At 44.8% G+C, this 25,498-nt stretch overlaps 1 protein-coding gene across 1 annotated transcript in view; it reads left to right on the top strand.

The window, feature by feature from the left end:
• Nucleotides 1–148: 148 nt before the first annotated feature.
• The window catches only part of LCT (lactase), a 47,583-nt gene continuing 22,233 nt past the window's right edge, over nucleotides 149–25,498 (top strand). The window contains exons 1-8 of the mRNA XM_056793811.1: nucleotides 149–806; nucleotides 6,123–6,202; nucleotides 11,381–11,464; nucleotides 14,469–14,571; nucleotides 15,285–15,363; nucleotides 15,651–15,653; nucleotides 19,017–19,740; nucleotides 23,491–24,130. Coding sequence (XP_056649789.1) covers nucleotides 149–806; nucleotides 6,123–6,202; nucleotides 11,381–11,464; nucleotides 14,469–14,571; nucleotides 15,285–15,363; nucleotides 15,651–15,653; nucleotides 19,017–19,740; nucleotides 23,491–24,130 — 2,371 coding nt within the window. The remainder of the gene's footprint in view (nucleotides 807–6,122; nucleotides 6,203–11,380; nucleotides 11,465–14,468; nucleotides 14,572–15,284; nucleotides 15,364–15,650; nucleotides 15,654–19,016; nucleotides 19,741–23,490; nucleotides 24,131–25,498) is intronic.

Below are 25,498 nucleotides of genomic sequence, written 5' to 3'. Positions count from 1 at the left end.
GTTCTCCTTCCTTGTTCTGGGTACAGAGTTTATTTTTTCAGATAATCTGTGTTAATCATTGCATTTTACAATCACTTCATATTTTACAACCCCAGATTTCATGTATAAGTACCAATGATCCTTGCATCTCTAGAATTTGTCATTAGAAATGGAACTGGCTTGGCATATAGCCTTTGTTCTTCTGTCCAGCGTTCCCTGCTGGGGGCTAGACGGGGAATCCACTCGCAATTTCATTATAGTTGCTGGCCCTTTTCCCAGTGACTTGGTTCAGGATTCAAATCATTCATTAAGTGAGCCGGGGTCTAACCTCATAGCATCTAGCCTGGATGCTGACATCTGCAGCCAACCATCAATTGGCACCTTGTCCAGATACTTTGGCAGGCTCCATGCCAGTGGGGTGACCCACTATAAGATCTTTCTTCCTTGGGTACGACTCCTCCCAACGGGAAACTCCAAGGAGCCGGCCGAGAGCACAGTTCAGTGCTACAGAAGGCTTCTTGAGGCCCTCCAGGCTGCTCAGCTTCAGGCGGTGGTGATCCTGCACCATGGAACCTTTCCCAGGCAGGCGTGGGCCTCCCCACGCGGAGCCTGGAGCAGCGACCTTTTCCCTGGCCTCTTTGCAGACTATGCTCTATTTGCCTTCCACTCCTTTGGGGACCTGGTAGACATCTGGCTCACTTTCAGTGACTTGGGGGCAGCGATGGAGGACCTTCCCCCCCAGGAATCCAGGTCTACTCGTCTTCGGGCCATCATCGGTGCCCACCGAAAAGCCTATGATGTCTATCATGAGAAGCTCGCTTCTCTGGGTGAGTCATGCGAGCGGGCTCCTGGGCTTCAGTGCTGAGGGAGCCGATCTGGGATGGATGCGCTAAACCCATCCAGGCGACTTTGTGCCACCACAGGCGCATCACTTCTTCTGTGAAATGAGAGAGATTGAAGGGCAGGGAATACATTGTATCATCGTGGAATGAAACTTCAAAAGAAGAACAAATGATGAAATTGACCCAATAAAAAATAATGTTTGAAAAAAAGAACAAATGAGAATAGAGAGCACTAGAGAAAGACCTGAGGAAATGCAAAGGAAGGACTAATAAGAGGTAGCAAGGTATACATGGGACAAGTTGATGCTAGATTCAGAGGGCTGGCCTGGCCTCAAATCTGGTACTATCATGTTATTCTGTAGGACCCTAGGACAGGCACAATGGAGAGAGTGCCAGGCCCAGAGTCAAGAAGGCCCAGACATTTATTAGTTGGGTGACCCTGGGCAAGCTACTTTACCCTGTTTGCCTCAGTTTCCTCATCTAGAAAACAAGCTGCAAAAGGAAATGGCAAATGACTCCAGTATTTTTGCTAAGAAAACCCCAAATGGGGTCACAAAGACTGGAATGTCTGAAGTGAGGACCTTAGACAAGTCACAGCCTTTCTGGAACTTGGTTTTCTCAATTTTAAAATGAGGGAGATCAGCTATTAGATGACCTTGAAGGGTCCTTTACATTTCTGAATCTTATAATTATATGCATATTGATTAATCATTACATACATAATGAAAACAACTATATGTGGTACATATATATGTATGCAGAAATGGAATGTACAGGATTAGAAACTTCATTGGAGGTCATAATGCAAAAAAAAGTTTAAACTTCTTATATCATGAATAGATTTGAAAAATATTTCTTATTATTTGTTTGAGTCATTTTAGAGCCAGTGTGGTACAGAGGAAAAGAGTTCTGAATTTAGAGTCAGAGGACCTGGGTTCAAATCCCACTTTTGTCATTTACTTAGGTGGTCTCGGTTAAGGCATTTCTCTGGGCCTTTGTTTCCTTATGTGTAAATGAGGGATTTGAACTAGGGAACCTCTAAAGTTTCTTCTAGCTCTAAATCTAAATCCTATGATCTTCCAGCTATAATATGGGAGGGAACATACATTTATTAAGCACATACTATGTGCTAAGCACTGTGCTAACTGCTTTATAAATAGTATCTCATTTGATCCTTATAAAAACCCAAGGAGGTAGATGCTGTTATTATCCACATTTTACAATTGAAGAAACTGAGGCAGACAGAGGTTAAGTGACTTGTCCTAGGTTACACAGTTAGCAAGTATCTGAGGCAAGATTTGAATTTACATCTTCCTAACTTTGGCACTCCATCCATTTCACCACCTAGCTGTTTCAAATCAATTTAGAAGAAAATGTGCAAGAGTGCACAAAGTCGTTGAGAATAGCCTCTAGATTAATAAGCCAAACTAGGAGCAAAATTCTAGAATTTTCAGTTCAGTCCCGACCTTCTTGTGTGATCTCGAGCAAGTGGATTAATTTTCCTGTGCCTTATTTTTATCATCTGTAAAATAAGGATTAGAATTCTAGAAGAGGCTTCCTGTCTTTCCTCCTATTTCATCTTATTTTTGCTGACACCTAAAATTAACTGGATTAAAGTTAATTCTGAAGCCTTCAGGAGAGAGAGCTATTGAGACTCCCAAAAGAGGGAGTAGATGCTTCTTTTAGACAGGAGAAGACTAGGTCAGCGAGACAAAAAGGAAGGTTGAGGTGGCTCCCTGTGACCCAGCCTCCACGCTTCCTGACTGCCAACCAGTTATCCCTCCAGCTGAAGAGAACCTCTTTGTTTGGGGCCATCACAGGACTTTGTATTTGTGTTTAAATAGATGTGTGTGTGTATGTGGGGTGCACATATACCTTCCAAACTGTCAAGGGAGCTGGGTGATGCTCTCCCATCAGGCATGTACTTCCCTTGACCAATGGGGACATAATCTATTTCACCTGTGTGATTGTTGAGAGAGAAGGAGCTGAGTGGGATCCTCCTGACGTTCTGCCAGTGCCTATGCCCAGGGAACCAACAAATGGTTGGCTTGAGGACCCTATAAGGATCTTCTCCTTCCTTCATCCAACTCCCTTTCTCAAGGTCCCATGGAGTTCCCTGCCCCCCCCCCCCATGCATTTGATTGACTTAGCCACAAATTCCTTGGGGATTGGGCTCTAGGAGGGCAAATATACTGTTGCTTAGGACAGTAAAAATTAGAATCATAAAAGACTTCAGAGATTAATTAGTCAGATATCTTCATCTTATTGATGAGGACATTAAAACCAAGAGGTGTGAAGGGACAAGTTACACAACTTTTAATGGCGGAGTCAATGTTCAAAACTAGGTCTTCTGGCTTGACCCTGGGCAAATATCTATTCTCCTTCCTTTGTCCTTATCCCACATTTCACCGGCAACTTGTTCTATAGCTTCTGCCTCATTTTTATTTTTTATTTCCCCCTCCCCCCAATTCTTACTTCAATGAAACCTTTTTTTGATAAACCAGTGTTTTATTCAAAATTAGTAAGCCACAGTACATGTATGAATAAGTACATTGTTTTCTGTGCAAATGACCATTTTCTAAATGTATTTTACATGCCATTGATTTTTTAAATTAATAAATTTTGCTATCATTATTAAGAGTCAACATGGCATAGTAGATGGAGAATTGGCCTCGGAGTCAGGAAAACCCAAGTTCAAGTCCTACCTCTGACATATACTGTCTGTGTGATCCTGGACAATTCACTTAACCTCTTGGTGCTCTGGGCAACTCTATAAGACTAAGTCATTTTTTGTTGTTGTTGTTGTTTTTATTTTTTTAATTTCTAATAATGTGGATAGTGTTCTTTCTCATAGATTCCTCCTAGTTGTTCAGGATCACTGCATTGCCACTAATGGAGAAGTCCATTACATTCAATTGTACCACAGTGTATCAGTCTCTGTGTATAATGTTTTCCTGGTTCTTATCCTCTCACTCTGCATCAGTTCCTGGAGGTCGTTCCAGTCCCCATGGAATTTCCCCACTTTATTATTCCTTTGAGCACAATAGTATTCCATCACCAACAGATACCACACTTTGTTCAGCCATTCCCCAATTGAAGGGCATCCCCTCATTTTCCAATTTTTGGCCACCACAAAGAGTGCAGCTACGAATATTCTTGTACAAGTCTTTTTCCTTATTATCTCTTTGGGGTACAAACCCAGCAGTGCTGTGGCAGAATCAAAGGGCAGACAGTCTTTTATCACCCTTTGGGCAGAGTTCTAAATTGCCCTCCAGAATGGTTGGATCAATTCACAACTCCACCAGCAGTGCTCAATGAAACCTTTTAAAGATTTTAAAGAGTAATTTATTTCAATCTTTCTCTCTCTGTTTCAATGATTAAATACCTCCTCTTCATTCAATCTCTATTTATCTAATGCCCTCTATGTACTCAAGACTGTGATATGGACTCTAGGGAATTTTAAAAATATCTGAATCTATCAACAAACATTTGTTAAGCACTTCCTGTGTGCTAAGTGCTGGGAACACAAAAACAAAAAAATAAGAATCCTGACTCCCAAAAGTGCTTACTTTCTAATAAGAGAGACAGGTACATATATAAGTATATGCAGAATAGAAAAAGAATGCCTACAAGTAAATACAAGGTAGTTTGAAAGGGAGGGCATTAGGGAAATGGGTTTTGAACAATGAAACATATAAAACCCAGTGGAATTGCTCATTGCTCCAGGAGGGGGGGGAGTGGGAGGGGAGGGAAAGAACATGAATCATGTAACCATGGAAAAATATTCTAAATTAATTAATTAAATGAAATGGAGGGCATTACCTCTTGGGAGGATTAAGAAATGTTTTAAATGGGGCAACTAGGTTGCTCAGTAGAGCAAGTGTCAGGACTGGAGACAGATGGTTGAAACTGGACCTCAGACACTTCCTAGCTGACTGATCCTGGTCAAGACACTTAATCCTGATTGCTTGGCCCTTGCCACTCTTCTCTCTTGGAATTGATTCTAAGACAGAAGATAAGGGTTTAAAAAAAAGACTCATGTTTCTGATTTCACATCTGGCCTTAGACATTTACTAGTGATGTGACCCTGGACAAGTCACTTAACCCATATTGTCTCATTTTCCTCTTCTGTAAAATGAGCTAGAGAAGAAAATGGTAAATAACTCCAGTATATTTTCCAAAAAAAAACCCCAAATGGAGTCATGAAGAATGGACATGATAGAAAAAAATATGTAAGATAAGGGAGGATGCAGAGTCTAAAGTAACGTCAAAACTGCAAACTTGAGAGATTAGAAGAATGGTGTGGTACCCTTGGTAAAAATAATTAAGTTGGCAAGGTGTTATGATAGGAATTTTATGAGGAAAGAACAAAAGGGAAACATATAAATAATTCTGATTTATTGGTTGGAAAGGGGAGGAAGGAACAGGGGTAAGGAGAAAGTCTACAAGTTATCTTACAATCAATGTCTACAAGCTATCTAAAACTATCTTATTAAGCTAAGCAGTAATTTTCCCCAATAGTCAGATGTCACACAAGGAGTCCAATCAAATGGGCCAGGATCTTTAGTTGATTTGTATCCAAACAGGTCCAGAGATGAGGTCTGTCTTCAATCTTCTTTACTGATGCTGCCAGCAGCCAGATTCAAAAGATTTCTCTCTCCTCTGCTGGTCTCAGGAGAAAGCCAGAAACCTGTTTTTTTTTTTCCCAAGCCTCCAACTCAGGTCCTTCAGGAGAGAAGACAGCCCATTGGGGCATAGAATCTTATCCCAGATCTCTAGCCTTAGGCTCCCATGTGACTCTTAGTCACATGCTCCTGTCAATCAATCACTCTGACTTATGCACCACTCAGTTTGTTGCAAAACATTCATTCTTTATCACAAAGGAGAGATATTTTTGTTTGTTTTTAAGTATGTAGGAGAAAAAAGTCATATTTGGAAGCTATAGAGAAGGAACCAAAAAGGGAAAGAAGTTAAAATTTCAAAGGAGAATGATTGAGGTATCAGTCTATTGGAGAATATGGTAGGGGATGGGATCAGGGACAGACACAGGAATTAGCTCTGGCAAGGGAAAAAAGAACCTCATTGTCAGAGACTGGAGACAAGGAGCTGAGGGTAGTTTTAACTTTAAGAGATTTTGAAATGAAGAAAAGGGGAGAAGAAAGAGATTATGTTGAATGGCCTCAATTTTCTCAGTAAAGCTCTAAGACACAGGGTCTTCAACTGAGAGAGTTGGAGGAAAAGGAGGGTTGGTCTGGATGCTTATACTGTATTTACCTTCCTTTCTTTTGGTTTGGTTGTCAGGTGGAAAAGTGTCTGTGGTGTTAAAAGTTGAAGAAATCTCTGAATACTTATTGGGCTCCTCACAGTATCCTCTTATCAAGGTAAGACCAGGGACTTCCAGGTAAACATGGAGGCAGTCTAGACGCAGGACTCTTCCTCTCCTCAGCACCTACTGATATAGACTACCTTAAAAGACCAAAAAACCCAAATTCATATGAACGAAGGGACTCAAGAATAGGGCGCAGCATTGAAGGTACATGGGATTTGGGCATTTCCACACCATAAGGGGATGAAAAATCTTCCACCAAAACATGAGCTGATCTACCCTCCCCCACCCCACTTACAGAGCCAGAGTCAGAGCCAGTGTGCACCAGAATCAGTGAGTGAGCAAGGGGCACCTCTAGAGTGAATGAGGGGCACATCTAGGTCCTTGGCAGCTGACTAAGGCCACCAAAGACCTACCCCTGAGAGCAGCTACATCTGAAACCCCAGCAGGCTGAAGAACACAGACCATGGGCTCTCGTGGGAAGATAGCACAGAGAAGGGCAGCAAACAGCAGAAGCTGCAGAGATTTGAGAGCTTGCCTCAAGCAAAATCCTTGCTCCTTAACTCCATACATAGAGAGCCTGCCCATCTCACTCAGATTTCTGACTAAAAAGGGAAGGAAAAACCTCCACAGTGATGGCAAATAGTGCCCAGGAACAATAACCTCCCTCCAGCAAGAAAAACAAGAAGAATGGGTTGACCCTGGAAAATTTTTACTGAGGAAAAACCCAGGCTACAAAGGAAATAGAAGAGGAAATTCAAATAAACCCAAAACCTTCCAAAAAATGGAAATTGTCCACAAGCTCTTGAAGAATTTAAATTGGAGCTTATCAAAAAAATAGAAGCCTTCTGGCAAGAAAAGTGGGAAATAGTTCAAAGAAAAAATAACAGTTTAAAGGACAAGACCTCCCAATTGAAGAAATAGCTGGAAGCCACTAAAAGCAGGATAGACCAAACTGAAAAGAAAATTCAAAAGATTATAGCAGAAAATCAAGAGATTAAAGCAGAAAACCAAAAGATTATAACAGAAAACCAGACCTTAAGGACCAGAATTGGGCAATTGGAAATCAATGATCTTGTAAAACAGCAAGAATCAATAAAGCAAAGTCTTACAAAATAGAAGAAAACATAAAATATCTCACTGAAAAGATGACGGATCAGGAAAACAGAGAACGAAGAGACAATTTGAAAATCATTGGTTGGCCTGAAAACCCAGAAATAAACAGAAATTTTGACATCATACTACAAGAAATTATCCAAGAAAACTGCCCTGATGTTCTTGAACAAGGGGGTAAAATAGACATTGAAAGAGTTCCTAGAACACCCTCTATACTAAATCCTCAAAAGACAACTCCCAGGAATGTAGTTGCCAAATTCAAGAGCTTCCAAGCTAAGGAAAAATTTTATAAGAAGCCAAAAAGAGACAATTCAGATATCAAGGAACATCAATCAGGATTACACAAGATCTGGCAGCTTCCACACTAAAGGACCACAAGGCTTAGAATATGATATTCAGAAAGGCAAGAGAATTGGGTCTTCAACCAAGGATTACCTATCCATCAAAACTGACTATATACATACTTCCAGGTGAAAGTATGGGCATTCAACAAAATAGAAGCTTTCCAAGTATTTGTAAAGAAAAGACCAGAACTAAGTGGAAAGTTTGATAGCCAAACACAAAGATCAAGAGAAACAAGAAAAGGTAAATAAGAAAGAGAGGGAAAAGGGGGAAAATGATTTTTTATGCAAACTTTCTTCTTTAAGAGTTATAATAAGATCAAATTATTTATATTAATATATGGGGAAAATGTCATTATATTATAACTCTCGACAATGATATTCACTATTATAGTAATTAGAAGAATCATTTACAGAAAGAGATTGGAGTAATAAATGCTATAAGATATGCAAAAAAAAAAGGGAGGGGGAATCAAAGATGGCACCAAGAGATACTTGAAGCAATACAATAAATAAGATAATCTTTATCACTCAAGGTAAGACAAGTGAGCTTCATTTCCCATATCAAAAAGTGATAGGGACAACTAGGTGGCATAGTGGATTAAGCCCTGAACTTGTAATTGATTCTACTCTGGTAGTTGTATGATCCTGGGCGAGTCACTCAACCTCTATCTGCTCCAATTTCCTCATTTGTAAAATGATGGTAATAATAGCACTTAATCTCCCAGAATTTTTGTGAGGATAAAATGAAAGAGCTGCAAAAATCTTAGCACAGTGGCTGACAGAGTAGGTGCTCAATAAATAATTGTTAAATTTTTTAAAAATTAAAAATTGTATTGCTATTATCTAAGAATATTGTCCATTATAATTTTACAAGGTTCTTACTAGCTGACAGCAGGTTGAAATACAGCTCTCTTTGAACAGTTTCCAAAACATTTCTTTACTCCAAAATAATTGAGTGGTAAGTCTCCAGATCTTATTTGAAATTTTAACTAACCTACTTGAAGGGCTTGTTTCCGCCTTGGCCAAGCATTCAACAAAGGAGGAGAATTGATTGCATGGCTTCCTTCAAAGCTCAGGTCAAGTGGAGTCTCATTCCCTCTCTACCTCCCCCATCCCACTTTGTACCAGATATTACTTGGTATATATTTCATTTTCTATGCATATGCTTCTCTTCTATAAGTTTGCTGTCACTGCCCAGCAAATGGAAAGTACTTAATAAACATTTTCTGAACTTAACTTGAGGATAGAATCGTTTTAGAGTAGTGCTGATTTTCTTCTAATATTAATTTATATGTGTGTTTTTCTTTAACTGTCTTAGTTCTCACTTCCTCAGATTGTGTGGTTTAGAAAAACAAAAAAGTCAGAACCCAAAATGAAGCAGTCAGGGCCTCTGGGTATTTGTTGTTGGCTTAGGGTTCATAGCTATAAGTACTATTTGTTTGAGTTTATTTCTTTAAACCTTTACTTTCTATCCTAGATTGAGGCTAAGTATTGATTCTAAGACAGAAGAGCAGTAAGGGATAGGAAGTTTGGGTGAAGTAACTTACTTGCCCAGGGTCACAAAGCTGGGACATGTCTGAGGTCACATTTGAACCCAGGACTTCTGACTCCAGATCTAGAACTCTGTCTACTGAGCCACCGAGCTGCCCCTATAAGTACTATTTAAAGAATTGGTGTGAGGTGGGGTATACATATACATTCATTCCCATTTTCCAGATGGGGAAAGTGGCTGTGAAGCCTTTAAGCACTTGACAGTGTCTTGTTTATTCTAAAATATGGCGACCCTAATGACACAAAGTACTCTAAATGTGGTTTGATGAGTACAGAGGAAACTGGGCTATTGCTTCCCTTGTGGTGGCTACTATTTTATTAATGGAGTCTGAGAATACATTGAAGCTAGGTGACACAGTGGTTAGGGTGCAGCCTTGGAGTTGGGAGAACTCCTCTTCTTGAGTCCAAATCTGGTCTCAGATACTTGGCCAAGTCACGTAAGCCTATTTGCCTCAGTTCCTCATCTGTCAAATGAGCTGGAGAAAGAAAAATAGCAAGCCACTCCAGTATCTTTGCCAAGAAGATGCCAGATGAGGTCATGAAGACTAGAAAGCGACTGAACAAGAACACAGCTTTCAAAGTTGCCACATAATAGTGCTATTGGGTTTGCAGTCCCTTAAGGTCCCCTAAGATTGTTTGGTGTTTTTTTTAAACATGAACTACTTTTATTTACGTCTTTTCTGTCCTCCAGCTGTGGAGCTGATTTCTTAAACTTTACATTCATCCCATTTAAATTTCTTCTTGTCCTTTTTCTTCCTCATTGATCTAACCCCTTTTGAGTTCCTATGCTAATAAAATAATATGTATATACCCTTAGCACAATGGTTGGTAGTTAGTAGGCACCTAATAAATGCTTATTCCTTTCCCTTCCTTCTCTACTCTGCACTCACTCACTATCCCTCTTTGCACCATCTGTCATTCTGATAAGCCTGCCATCTACACCCTCACTGGATACTAAATAGAACCAAGTCAAGGCCAAAGCCCTACAACTGACTTATTGACCCGTCTCCATGTTGACATTAGTCAAAATGCTCTGGGTCTGATTAGCCAATCATTTCCAGATTCACCTAACTATATTTTTTAGGGAGAAAATACCACAAAAATGAATTTTGACCTCAAATATGTGAGACCGAAGGAAAAAAAAAAGATAGAAGTGGAGGAGCAAGAGTAGATAAAGGGAAAAGGCTAAATTTAGGCTTGGCTATCCTAGTATTATATAGCTAGCTACAAGATAGCAGATGGCAGACACTCTGTAAATACTGATGATGAAACAGAACTTAAAAGGCAACGTGGAGTCAGTCAACATACTTATTAGGGTCCATAGAACGCACATGCTGAACTTAATTGGTGCCAGGGGTATATAATGAAGATTAATCATGGTCTTTGTCCTCAAGGACTAGATAAATTGAAGAGACAAGGCGATCTGGAGAAGTATCTGATCAAAAGAAGTCTATAATTACAGTGGTTGATAAGTTTAAGGAAAAGGCAAGAGGTCAAGTGCTCGTGGACTGCTGGCTGGGGGTGGGGGGTGGGATGGAGAGGGATAGGACTAATTAGGAAAAGTTTCCTAAAAATGTGGCCTTAATTTGTATTTTTTTAAAAACTTATTTTCTTTCTTAATATCAATTCTAAGAAGAGCAGTGAGGGCCAAGCAATCAGAGTTCAGTGACTTGCCCAGAATCACAGAGCTAGGAAGTATCTGAGTTCAGATTTGAACCCTGCTCCAGGTATGGTTCTCCATCCACCGTGTTACCTAGCTGCCCCCTTGGTTTGTATTCTAAAAATCTAATGGGACAATTTGCAAGAAGTGCCCACTGGAAGTGGGCGTATCTCCTGCACTGGCTCCTGAAGACAGTGGCCCTAGAAGGCCTTGAGATTCCCCATGTCCCCTAATACAATGGGCTAAATGTTTTAAATTTTTTTGTTTTGTTTTTTAAATTAAATTTCTTATGACCCAATAGTATCCTATTACATTCCCAAATCCCTGTTTGTTCAGCCATCCCCCATTTAATTCATTAATTAGATGAAGCCCCGCTCAATGGTTTGGGATCCATTATTGACCCTTGGAATTGGCCCGAGTCTTCCCGCGTCTGGTCTGGACATCCTGCCCCCATTGCCCTCCTCTGCCAGCATTTAGGGCTCTGCACAGAAACCAGAAAAGAAGACGACAGACTTTTGTCTCCCAATTGCTAGCATCCTGACGATTGTTTGCTTGTTTATAGGATTCCATCGATTTCCTTTCTCTTGATTTGCTGAGTGATTGCCAAAGCGAGGCAGGTCCACCACAGGAACTGAGTGGACTGCAGGTAACTGGAGTCCTTTTCCATCCTGATGATGAATGGAGTGCGTTTCTGTGAGTCTATCAGATATTGAAGGGTCCAGCTAATACAGCCAATCAGCCAACCAGTATTAATAATGGCAAAAATATTAGCATTTATATTTATATAGCTAGATAGTAGCATATATAGCATTTTTATGTACCAAGCTCTATGCTAAAAGCTTTACAAATACTAGCTCATTTGAGCCTTACAACAATTATTATTATCCCCATTTTAACAGTTGAGGAAACTGAGGAAAATGAATGCAGTGATTTGCCCAATGTCACACAGCTAGTAAGTGTCTGAGGCTAAATTTGAACTCAGAACTTCATGACTCTAGGTTTGTTGCTCTCTCTACTGTATCACTACATAGGCTGAATTCTTAATGACAAAGTGGGCATCTCATTGCAAAATGGAGATTTGGGGGTGGCTCAGACCTAGAGATGGGAGGTCTACGTTCAAATTTGGCCTCATACACTTCCTAGCTTTGTGATCCTGGGTAAGTCACTTAACCCCCATTGCCTAGCCCTTAGCATTTTTCTACACCAATACACAGTATTGGTTCCAAGATGGAAGGTAAGGACTTAAAATAAAAATAAAAAAGAGATCTGCTTGACATCTGCTTGACAGTGATAGTGTCACTGCATTACTCGTAGTGCTCTTATTTAGAAATTGGAAACCATAGTGCCTGTAAATATATGTAAATATAAAAATATGGATCCCAGGAGGATGATTCCTTGACTAATTATAACTATGAGAAACCACCCTCCTGGGATCCCTGTTTATATTTACAAGCACTATAGTATATATTGAATTTGTCTCTTTATTTAGTGAATTATTATTAGTGCCTAGATGATTATTATTCTTAGAATACATATTAGTATTTAGAAGCACTGTGATATATATTTAAGGAATTAAGTCTAGAATGCCTGGGGTTTGGATTCTACATCATACATTTAATCGTTATATAACCTTGGGGGTATCACTTAGCCTCTTTAGGGCTCCATTTCCCCTCCTCTAAAATGAGGGAAGTGGATTCAATGTCCGGGTGAGTGCTCTCATTCTTGCTTGCCCCGACCTTGCCTCATTCTCTGTCATGATGGTAAGTGTCTTAGTTCTGAACTTTGGTGTCATGGCTAACTCATTTGCCTTTCCAGAGCCCTGGGCCCTTACCTGTTCTCAGCCACGTACACTGTCTATACTTTGGACTTTCTCCTGATCTCTTGGGTCCCTGATTCTTTGACCTTTTTGGACCGGAGAGTGCTAGCTGCTCCTGCACCTTGTTCTTGCTTCTTGCCTGGTTCTCACCTCCTGGGCTCTCATCATCCTTAATCCTTAGCTCATATCTCTGGTCCTAAGCCCCAGCCTTTCCCTTGGGGACCATTTGTGCCCCTGCTAGCCATGAGTCAGGCAGTGATGAGTAAATAGGCTTTTTGCCTCATATTTTACCACCTCCAGGTGCCAAAGGCAATGGCTTGTAAAAAAAAAGTTATTAAAGTTCTGGATTATCACGTCCCTCCTGACCCATGTGGGTCAGTCTCAACTTGCCTAAAGTAATGAACTGATAAATGACAAAGCAGGCCCAGCTGAGATGTTTGTTCCCACCTCTTCATTGTCAACAAGCATCAGCATCCCCAACAAACGCAGGCAGACAGGTCTGCCAAGATAATGGATGCATCCATAATGGGAAACATTCTCTCCTCTGTATGAGTAGAGGATGCTTCTGACTGTCTGTGGGAAAGCCTCTCTGAGCTGTTATCCAGGAATGGTGGGTTAGAGTGAATCATTCTTACCCTCCTGTAATCAAGACTCCACATAGGGGACATGACTGACCAGATCTAGGACACAGACTAGCACCCTGATCTGGGAAAGGTTGTGACTAAACTGAATTAAAAAAAAAAATCCTCACCTTTTGTCTTAGAATCAATACTAAGAATCAGTTCCAAGGCAGAAGAGTGATAAGGACTAGGCCAGTGATGGTCAACCTATGGCACCGTGCCAAAGATGGCATGCAAAGCACTCTTTGTCAGTAGAAAGCTGCCCTTCCCCTCTCCCCACCCAGTTTGTTATTAGAAAAGCAGAGGGACTTAGGCAGGGTCTTCAGATGACATTTTTTTCAGATTCTCTGCCCCTCTGCCAAGCAGCCCAATGGGAGTGCTTTCTCCCTCCCCTGTGTGGGCCACACCCAGCCCTCCATGGGGAGCGGGGAAATCAGGTGGTCACCAGAGAGCAGGGATAGGACTGACAAGTACTAGTCTGGGGGTGGGGGCAAGGCCTGGCACTCCTCTAAAAGATTCACTATCACTGAGCTAGGCAATTGGGTCACATTTGAACCCAGTACTCCTGTTTCCAGGCTTGGCTCTCTACCCACTGGGCCACCTAGCTGCCCTGTGTGCACTGAATTTTAAACTGGTTTAGGTTTGAACGAAAATCAGAGTTGGCTTTTACTCATCCAGTAGACAGTTTCTGAAGAAAGATTCCTGCAGTGGGGTGAACAGTGTGGCCCCACGGTTAGAAGTTAGAAAGATGGGGGCCATGATAGTCGATAGGGCTGGCCCATTTCTGACACTGCCTCACCCTCTTAAGGCATCATTGCCCCACAACCTCTGCTGTGCCCAGCGCCAACCCCTCCCCCCTCCGCTCAGCAGCTGCTTGAGCACCCCCCTCCCCCCATGCCTGACGGGGGCAGGCTGCTCCAAGCAGGGGTACACCCCGAGCTTTCTCCTCCTCAGGGCGAGCTCCATGGATGGGACAAAATGTGTTCCCCCAAACCCCACCCCGGAAATGTCCTAGTTCCACCATCTCTTCTTGTCCCCCTAAGTAAGCACCCAGGTATCTCCCCGCCAATCTGAGTGCTCCGTCCCTTCCTATCCCGCATCATCTCCATGGTCTCTAGCCCCTCCCTCCCAGGAGCCTCCCAGGCTCCTTCCCTGCCCTCAGGGTGGCTGGCCTGCTCGGCCTCCTGTGCTGAGGGGTCCTTGTTCCTCGGCAGGCCGTCCATCCCCAAGTGGAGGTGCTCATCTTCCGCCTGCAGCTCCAGCACTGCGCCCCCTCGAGGGAGAAATCCGCTCGGCTCCTGTTTGACACGCTGGAAGGTGGGTAGGAGAGACTCTGGGAGGCCCCGCCCACGCTGGCTCCCCGAGGCCTGGGAAGGGCTGAGGCCTGAGGGGAAAGATGGCCCGGGGGCTGCAGAATCTGGGCTTCCTCTCCTTTCCCCTCCCGCACCTGCCCTACAGACCCTCACAGCACCCAGACTGGCGCCCCCTGCCAGCACGCGTGCCGTGTGCCTAGGGCCGAGAATCAGGAGGGGGAGTCTTCGAGCCTCCATTTCCTCCTCTGTGCAGTGGGAGTAATAGCCACCCTGGTCCCCCCCCCCCCCTTGTGATCCGGGCACCTAGACGTGTACAGCGCCCTGCCCTCAGTCCCAGCGGGAGGCGCAAACAAGGTGACGTGACTTGCCCACTGGCACTTGGCTAGTGGTTTGCCATTTCCTTCTCCAGCTCGTTTTATAGATGAGGGAACGAGGCAAACAGGGTTAAAGGACTCGCCCAGGGCTACTCCACTGGTAAATGTGAGACCCGCCTTTAACGCCCTGATCAGGGCCCGCATTAGCTGCAGTGCCACCACGCCACCGAATCCTTCCGAAGGAAATAAACGTTTCCACATGAACACTGAGAGGGCATTTCATCTGCAGCTTAGAATTTTGATCTCATAAAGCCCTTTTTAGGCACTAAGAAAACTCCCGAAGTTGGATACCCGTCCTGAGGGTGGTTTGCCCGGATGGCTAACCAGACTTCTTGTCTTACAGCCATAAATAAAGACCAAGTGCTGACCATTGGGTTTGATGTCAATGAATTCCTAGAGTGTCCTTCCGGTGCCAAGGAAAGGTGAGGCCAATTTTCTTCTGGGTAAGATGGGGAGGTCTCAGTGTTGGGGAGAATCTCCCACTAAAGATCTGTGTGACCTTGGGCAAGTAATGTGATATCTCTCTGATAAATGAGATGCCAATGAAATAAAATTGCATTTTATTTTTATAATTTTATATATTATTTTGTAATATATTATATATAATTTTGTTATTTATTTATCCCTCATTTTGTCCCCCAGTTTTCCCACTCGCTTATAAAATGGGGGAAGGGCTGTCCAGAAAACAATACAAAAGCATTTTTGACAGCCTGTGAAATGGTAGTTGGAGATGGGGGAAATGGCATCTTGTAGAGCAAGCTGGAAGACAGAGCCTGGCTTCCCGCACCTTCAACTGAGACAATGTCACTCCCTTCAGGTCTTTCATTTATCTCCTTCTGCAATCCCTTACAGCCAAATAAAATTGTATGGTTCTATTGAGGCGTCTAGGCGGTATAGTGGCCAGAACACTGGGCTTAGAGGCAGGAAAACCTGAGTTCTAATCCAGTCTCACATCAGATGTGTGGTCCTGGGCAAGTCACTTAACCTCTGTCTGCCCCAGTTTCCACATTTGTACCTCCCAGAGTTGTTGTGAGGATCAAATGAGATAATAATTGTAAAACACTTAACCTAGTACCTGGCACATAATAAGTGCCTTTATTATAATAATAACCAATATAAGCATTATAATGTTAGCTATTATTATTAGTTCATATTATATATTAAGTAATATTATATTATTATAACATATATATGTAGATATATAAAATCTCATATCTGAAAGGAACATTTTAGTGTGTTTAAGGCAGCTTAAAGGAACAGTGGCTAGAACACTTGACTTGGAATCAGGAAGACGTGAGCTCAAATTTAGCCTCAGATACTAGCTCGGACCCCGAACAAGTCAACTATCCTCTGTCTGCCTCAGTTTCTTTACCTGTAAAATGGAGATAATAATAGGGCCTCCCTCCCAGAGTTCCTGTGAGAATAAAATAATGCCAATAAAATGCAAACCCTAACGAGCTCCATCAATACTCGTTATTGTCATAGTCAATTACAACGCCTCTCATTCGATAGGTGCCCTGATGACCCTCTGAGGTAGTGAGGGCCAAGCACGACCATTCCACAGATTTTCAGATAGGGAGGCTGAGACCAAGAAGTCACCAAGAGGTGACTCCCGAAGGCTTCCAGTGTTGGCTCCGTTCCAGCCTCTCCTGCTCCCCACACCCCCTCGAGCCCTGAGAGAAGGGGCTCTCTCTTCTCCCAAGACACACTGGCCCGAGTGATGACCTCCTTCTGAGGTCCCACCGCCCCATTGGCCAGGCTCCCCAGTGCCTACAGTGTGGTGCTTGTGGCCTCTGGCTTTTCCCCCTTTTGCCTCATTTCTTTTCTTTTCTAGAGAGTGAGGGACTGACTGTGGGAACTTGTCCTGTGGGGATTCTTAGCAGGGACTCTGGACTCAGGAATACCTGGGTTCAAATCCTGACCCAGATACTTACAAATAGCAACATGATCCTGGGCAAGTCACTTAACCCTTCCATGGCTCGGTTTCCTCTCCTGTAAAATTAGGGTCTCTCCTCTATCTAAATCCATGATCCCAGGTGGCCACAGGTGGCACAAACAACTTACACCGGTCAAGTGAACTTCGATTCTGTGTTGTTTATATTAACAAACCAGAAATCATCTAGTGGTTTGGGTTTGGATCTCTAGGCCGAGTACTGATGGCAGCCTGACGGAGAGGGCTGTGAGCCAGCAGAACCCCAGCTCTCTGACTGGTGCCAAGACCGTAACTGAGCCTCCGTGTCTCTGTCTGAAGCAAAGTCAGGAGAGGAGGACCAGAGCAGTGATTTCCCTGGTTTAAGGAACTCCTGGAGGAGGGCCCTGGCTCTGTCACACCTCCTTCTTCGGAACTTAGAGCTTTGAGAGATGCATAAAACAGGATGTCAAACTCAAAAAGAGCAGGGCTGCTCGATTCATAAGGATCTCTGCCAGTGATGAGTTAGCCTACAAAGGCCATCTGTGACTTTCTTTTTAATTCTTTAGTACCAATTCTAAGGCAGAAAAGCAGGAAGGGCCAGTCAATAGGACCCAAGTGACTTGCCCAGGGTCACACAGCTAGGAAGTGTCTGAGGCTAGATTTGAACCCGGGACCTCCTGTCTCTAGACCTGGCTCTTTCTCCACCCTTAGCTAGAGTTTTTTAACCTTGTGGTCCATGGACCCTGGCGAGACGTCAGTATATCTATGAACTTGGATAAGATAAAAAAAATCACACCTTCATTTTTCACAGACTTCTGAATTGTAGCACATCTTTCCATTATGGATCTAGGCAGCAAAACGTTTTGAAGAGGTTTCCATAGACTTCACCAGACTGCTGAAGGAGTGCATGGCCCTATAAAAGGCTAAGAACCCCTGATCTAAGTCAAGGGGAGTATAATTGGCAGGTTGATTAATTGGACTGCAGTCCTAGTCTTTATATTAATTAATCTGAAATTGGCTTCTTTGGTGGGGGAGGAAGAGGGTTAAAATGCCTCTATCCAAACATTGGATTGGCGAGCCTGGATCAGGCATTAGGAGAGCTGGACTTTGGTCTTGGCCCAGCTACAAGCTTGTAGAAGGACCACAGTGAGTCATTTAATTTCTGTGTTTCGGTTTCTCTCTCTTTAACTTAGTTAATAATATATGTGTCCCCAAATATATTACAGGGGAATTATTAGGACAGCTAAGGATGAGTCACCCTCCAGTCGGACAATGCAATGCCCATGGGGCAAGAAGCACAGTGTAGAGGGCCTGGGGGCTAGAGCCGGGAGGTCTTGGTTTCAAATGTGACCTTGGTCATTTCTTAGCTCTATGACCCTGGGCAAGTCACTTGACCTCATTGCTTAGCTCTTGTCCTTCTGCCTTAGAGTTGTTATTTTGCCAGAGTTTGGCAGGTGTAGACCGGTGTAAAGGTCTTCTCAAGAAATTTAGCCCCCATCCAGGCCAATAGCTTACAGGGACAGATCATGAGCCTTCCCTAAGGCTTCTCCGTTCTGGGGCCATCCCTCCCTCTGATTTGCTCTTTATCCTGTAGTTGCACTCCGTAGCCCCCCCCCCCATTGGATGGTAAGCGTCCTGCAGGCAGGGATGGTCTTTGGCCTCTGCTTAGAGTCCTTGGTAGGAGGAAGTGCTTAATGTTCATGTGCTGCACCGCATCGTTGGTGTTGTTTCCGATATACGGCATACGTGTTGGTGTAGAGTGTATATTTTATAATACACGTATAACCCAGATTGAATTGCTTACCAGCTCCAGGAGGGGGCAGGGAAGAGGGGAGACAATTTGGATCAGGTTAGGTGGGAAAACACGGGGAGATTTGTCATTGCATTGATTGGTTAGATGGATGGGCGGATGGATATCGTATGTCCTCTATACACATACATGTGTGTATGACACTTGTTGGCATGTGCGGCATATCATGGGTGTCGCTTTCTGCATAGACAGTCTAGGTCGGGTTGCCGGTTTCCCTTCTTTGCTACAGGGACGTGTGTGCCTGGAGGAAGGTGCAGGTAGGGATCTCTGTGGACGCGAAGGTGGTATAAAACAAGGCCCATCAATGCGAACTAAAGCGAGCACGGCCCCTCCCTTCTCTCACCCTTTGGCAGGTATTGTTCCCTGCCTGTCAGTCTGCCTGGCCAGGCTCAAGAGCGGGAGCAGAGCAGAGGGGCAGCCGTCTCTGGGACGCTTACCTCCGCCTACAGGACAGTCTGGCAGAGGTTTGCCAACCAGTCGGAGGCAGAGAGAGACTCGTTCCTGCGAGACGTTTTCCCGCGAGGCTTTCTCTGGGGCGCCTCCACGGGAGCCTTTCATGTGGAGGGAGCCTGGGCGGAGGATGGCAAAGGAGAAACTATCTGGGACAGGTTTGGACGCCGGGGCCTCGCGGAGAACGGAGCGGCGCCGGACGTGGCCAGCGACAGCTACCACAAAGTCCAGCACGACGTGGCGCTCCTCCGAGGCCTCCGGGCTCAGGTCTACAAGTTTTCCATCTCCTGGTCCCGCATCTTCCCTACAGGCTACAAGAGCAGCGTCAACCCTCGGGGTGTCGCCTACTATAACAAGCTGATTGACAGTTTGTTGGACTCCCACATCCAACCAATGGCGACTTTGTTCCACTGGGACCTCCCCCAGGCCCTGCAGGACCACGGAGGCTGGCAGAACGGGAGCGTGGTGGACGCCTTCGTGGACTATGCAGCTTTCTGCTTTGCCGCCTTTGGGGACCGGGTGAAGCTGTGGGTGACCTTTCACGAGCCTTGGGTGATCAGCCACGCGGGCTACGGCACCGGGCGCCACGCTCCAGGCATCTCCGACCCGGGAGGAGCCTCTTTTAAGGTATTGCTCTGACCAATCAAGAAAAGCAAAACAAAACAAACAAACAAAACCCCCAAGGAGTTCACATTCTAATGAAGGATCAGGAAAGCGCAGTACCGATAACAATTCGGATCAGTCCGTCCTAGCATCCTAGTTCTATAGCTGGAAAAGAGCCAAAGACCCGGTGCAGTCTCTCTATTTTACAGATGAGGAAAGGGAGGCTTATGGAGGTGAGGCAGTGCCCTAGGGTAAGCGCAGAGGGGGATTGAAGCTCAGATCCCCCACCTCTAGAAGCCACACGCTTTCACCAGAAGAGTTGTCTCTTTTCCCAAAACCTTCCTTCTGTGGCAGTGTGGCCTGGAGTAGCTATTAGTGCCACGCAGTAGCTTTTCCCATCATGCTTGGCTTTCATTTAAATTCCTTTCCGGGCTTTCTGGGCATGATGGCGAGGGACATAATCTAGCAAAACAAACATACTGAAGAAATTAGGAAGAGGGACAGAACGGGGGGCGGGGTCCTACCCAAAAAAACAAACCCAAGGTAGCCAACTCCACAATAACTCAATTAAAACTTTATAATGAGAAAAGCCGAGTGTTGATGGAGTGACATACAGCTCAAAAAGGTCTTCCTAAGCACCATGCTAAGGAGATAGAGGGAATCAAGGTCTTCGTGCCTCGAAGCACACATTTTTCCCATCTTATCTCTTCCAGCGCTGGCAAACCAATAGATCTTCAAGTTTGGGGCTGAATAAAATGGAATAGCAGTTGGATAGATGAGCGTTTGGGTGGCTTCCATTTTGCTTTCTTAAAGAAAGTGACCCCACAAAGGGATAGAATATCAGAGCCGGAAGCAATCTTAGAGGTCATTTAGTTTGACTTTTTCATTCTACCACTGAGGAAACCAAAGCCCTGAGGGCTGAAATGGTACAGTGAAAAGATTACTGTCTTCGTTTGTTTGTTTAATTCAAATTCAGTTTTATTTTATTTTCAGTTCCAAATTCTTTCTCTATTCCACCTCTTTTTCATTGAGAAGTGTAATGGAGGAGATGAGTGGAAGGAGGGAGAGGAGAGAGGGGAAAGGAGGCTGGAGGGATTGGGTTTTCTCCTCCCTTACTTATGGGGAGAGGTAAGCCCGGTCTTGTCTCCTTGAAAAGGCTATGACTCCACCGGGATGTTACCTGGGAGACGGAGGACAGGAGGCAGGAGAGGGGTTTGATAACGAGGTGGCCCTGTGTCTCCCTCAAAGAAGTTATGGCCCCCGAGGTCAGAACTGACCCTGTGAGACAAAATGACCCCTTGTATTCCCTCCTCCCAAGGGGGCCTCGACTGCCAGCCCCCAAGGAAAGAGTGATGGCTCCCTTGGTTCTGAGATACAAAAAGAGGCAAAAGACTGACCCTGCCTCCTGGGAACTTACAGTCTAACGGAGAGGACCATATACAGGCCAATATAGGCAAAGCAAGCTATATACAGAAAAAAATGAAAATAGCGAACACAGGGAAGACACTGGAATTAAGAGGAGTTGAGGCAGGCTTCCTGCAAGAGGTGGGATTTTATATGGCACTTAAAGGAAACCGGGGAGGTCAGTAGATAGAAGGAGAGTGTAGCTGAGTAAGTGGAGGAGAGAAAGCACTCCATGTATGCAGGAGAGCCAGAGAAAATGCCTAGAGCCGAAGGATGAGTGTCTTGTTCCTGGAACAGCCAGGAAGACCCGTCCCTGGTTTGAAGAGTGCTTGGAAGAAGTACTTGGGTGAGATGCAAGAAGACTGAAAAGGTAGGAGGGGGCTAGATTAGAAAGGGCGTTGAATGCCAAACAGAGGGTTTTGTATTTGATTTTTCAAAGCAATAGGGAGCCACTGCATTTTATTGAGTAGGAGTGTATGGTGTATGTGTGACAGGATCAGATCTGTGTTTTAGAAGGAATCACTTTATTGACTAAATGGAAGATGGATTGGAGTAGGGGGAGATTTGAGGAAGGCAGACCCACCAGCAGGCAACATAATGGCATATCACATCACATCACATGACGTGATATGATATGATATGATATATGAGTTTATATTGATAACATAGTACATAATGTGGTATGATATATGACATATGTTTATAAACCTATAAATGTGTGTTATATATACACATATATGGATATATTCATGCAAAACAAATTCCAACATAAGCCATGTCAAAAAAAAAAAAGAAAGAGAGGAAAATACTCCAACTCCATCACTCTCTATCTGGAGGTGAGTAGCCTATTTCATCATGAATTCTTTAGAATTGTGGCTGGTCATTATGTTGTTCAGAGTTCCTCAGGCTTTCAGAGTTGAATATCTTTGCAATATTGTTGTTATTATGTAAATTATTCTGGTTCTGCTCACTTCCTTTTGCATCAGTTCAACAAGTCTTCTCAGGTCTTTTGACCCTTTCGTCCTTTCTTATAGCCAAATAGTGTGCCATCACATTCATTTACTAAAACTTATTTAACCACCTCCAATGGATGGGCATCCCCTCATTTTCCAATTCTTTGCCACCGCAAAAAGAGCTGCTATAAATGTTTTTGTACACTTAAGTCCTTTGCTTTCAATTCAATCCAATTCAGTAACTATTTACTAAGCATCTACTAGTCATCAGACACTTCTAGGTGCTAGGGATACAAATCTTTTTTAAAAGGGACAGCCCCAGCCCTGAAGGAGCTTACCAGCTAACGGGGAAAGACAACACACAAAAGGGAGTTGAAAAATGAGGTGTGGGAGGAGGTTGTTCTGCTGTTGTCATATTTATTTTTTATTCTTTGACTTGCAACTCTTCCATGATGGTACCATTCCTTCAACAGATGATGATTTTCAACACAAAGATTAAACTAAATAGGTGCCTTGATTACCTGTGGTAGGACTGAGGCTAAGAGCCACAAATCTACAAAAATCAATTCATGTTTTTAAAATCCTTTATGTGGTAAAAATACATCAAAAATAGGTGGTTGTTTTTTTGTCCAAAGAGGGGAAAATAAATATACTGCTTAGTGGCCTGAGTTCTAGGTGTGGACTAAACTCATCTCTGGCTCTTCAACTGCTCACCGAAGGGTAAGACTCCCTTGTTTGCATCTCCTTCCAGGAGAGACTGCAGGGGCTGAGGGAAGGGAAGGGAGGAGGGGGTGGTATTCTGTGGAATGAAAACCCAGCATAGCCTCTGATGGGGAGTTACCTGGAAGGTTCTGAAGTTTCTGAGTCCTCTAGAAAGAAGGCTTTGGGTGCAGTTTACTCCCCCTCCAGGTTTCCAGTCACACAGCTGAGGGAGGTGGAGTGTTAACTACCAAAAACTGAGTGAGACAGCAGAGGGATGAGATTTCGGGTGATGAGATATCAGCTTCAGAGATGCAGCGTGAGGTCATCGAGAACCAAGTGAGGAAGACCTGAGTTCAAGTCTTCCTAACTGTTCCCAGCATTGTCTGCTGCAGTGTAAATGCCCCAGGCAGCCCTCTAAGAGGGACCTTAGAGGCCAGAGAAGTCAAATAGCATGCTCGGAGATGGCAGCTGATAAGAATCTAAAGTGGGATTTGAGTTTAGAGCCTCTGACCCTGGACCCAGTGGCCTATCCACTGGGCCACCTGGATGCCCAGGGGCCGTAAGACCAGAAGTTGGGGAGCAGGCACCCCTCTAGTAGTAGCTCAACTTTCCTTCTCCAGAGTTCCCCAAGCCAGGTATGAGGAATAAAGTAAATAAGCATCCCTCCAGCCCGTGTTCTCTCCTCTCTCCTCTCTCTTTCCCTCCTGTCCCAAAGGTGGCTCACTCCATCCTCAAGGCTCATGCCAAGGCTTGGCATCATTACAGCCGCCATCATCGTCCCAAGCAGCAGGGGAAGGTGGGGATTGTGCTGAATGCAGACTGGGCTGAGCCCTTCTCCCCAGAGGAGATGGCGGATGTGGAGGCAGCAGAGCGCTACCTGCACTCCATGCTGGGCTGGTTTGCCCATCCGCTCTTTGTGGACGGGGACTATCCGGCCACCCTCCGCGCCCAAATCCAGCTAAAGAACAGGCAGTGTGCCGGCGTCGTGGCCCAGATCCCCCCCATCAGCGAGGAGGAGAAGCTCCTCTTGAGGGGATCCTCCGACTTCCTGGGCCTGTCCCACTACACCTCGCGCCGGATCAGGGATGCTCAGGACTCCTGTGCCCCGGGCTACGACCGCCTCCGGGGCTTCTCCCAGCACGTGGACCCCGCCTGGCCACAGACCTCGTCCCCGTGGCTCCAGGTGGTCCCCTGGGGGCTCAGGAGACTCCTGAGCTTTGTGTCCCTGGAATATACCAAAGGGGACGTCCCCATCTACCTGGCTGGCCACGGGCTGCCCGTCGAGGCAGGCAGCAGCTTCGAGGATGCCGCGAGGAGAGACTATTTCCAACTCTATGTCAATGAGGTGCTCAAAGGTAAGGGCTCGGGTCTCCAGCACTGTCTCTGCAACCCCTCGGGGAGCAAGACGGCACCCCCGTGGCCACCTCCATTTCACAGGGGGAAGCTGAGGACCTGAGGCGAGCGCGTCCGAGCTGGGACTTGCACTGGGGCCAGCCTTCTCTGCCGCGCTGCGCGCCGCTAGGGGCAGGGCTGGTCCTTCTGCTCCGGCGCTTTCTTCTCCCCAGCATGCCCGCTTCTGAACCTCTTGCTTTAGGGGCCAAACGAAGCCCTTTGCGTCCGTCTGAGCCTGCTTCCATCCCACCCCGTTTCCAGTTAACTTACTACATCACACATCTGGTGCTTCAGGAGCAGCGGAAGACGTTAGGATGAACCGTTCTTATCTGTGTTTACCTGTGCGAATAGACGCCCGTGTACGCGCGTGTGTGTCCACGTGCACGCATGCAGCCCTGCCCCGACTGTTTGAAAGGGGGATTTCAGAGCACGTCCCGTCCTGCTGGCTCTGGGTGCGAGCATGGTCATGGGCAGCCCGACGCGCCCGCTGGCAAACAGCCCGGCGCTCTTTCTACTAGACTGTGCTGCCTCTGTACATTTTAAAAGTTTGCATGCGCGGCCTTTAAAGTGACAGCGTTTTCTCGATGGAGTCATGTTCAGCCTCTTCGGGTTTTCTTGACAAAGAACCTGGAGTAGTTGGCCATTGCCTTCTCCTGCTCGCTTTATAGACAGGGAAACCGAGGCAAATAGGGTTAAAGGACCTGCCCAGGGTCACACAGCTACTAAGCGTTTGAGAGCCCATTTGAACTCAGAAGGAGGAGTCTTCCTGACCCCAGACCCAATGCTCTATCCCTTGTGCCACCTAGCTGCCCTTCCCACTTATAAGTGATCTTTATCCCTTTAAAATTCTTTGTATTTCTTTTATCTATTTCTGTTCCAGTGTGTTTGTGTCCAGGGTCATACCCTGGTAAGGATATGAGGCCAGATTTGAGCCTAAGTCCTCCCCAGGGGTAGGATTTCAATACTTGCTTTCTGATTCCAAAGCACTCTTTCCTTATCACCACACCTATTTCACAAGGGAGGAAACCAACCTCAGAGATTGTAACCCAACTAAGAGATGGTAGAATTGGAACTCAGATCCTGATCTTCTGACTTCAAGTCCCTTTCTGTGAAGTCTTAGTCACACGGGTTGGGCTGATTTTTCCACAGCTGGCATGTGTGGTGTGCTTTAAGTCACCTTGATTAAATCATGGCTTAATGCATGAGTCCTGGTTGGATAATGTACCCCAAAACACAAATGAACCACAATTTTGGTCCTAAATCCTAAGGTGCTTTTAAACAATACCTCATTCATATTTATTTGGTGACTCAAACCAGGGAATAACCTATCT

Source organism: Monodelphis domestica, chromosome 4, assembly GCF_027887165.1.
Source record: "Monodelphis domestica isolate mMonDom1 chromosome 4, mMonDom1.pri, whole genome shotgun sequence".
Lineage (NCBI taxonomy): Eukaryota > Metazoa > Chordata > Mammalia > Didelphimorphia > Didelphidae > Monodelphis > Monodelphis domestica.
The sequence above is the reverse complement of the archived record's forward strand: the minus strand, read 5'-3'. Positions and strand labels throughout refer to the sequence as shown.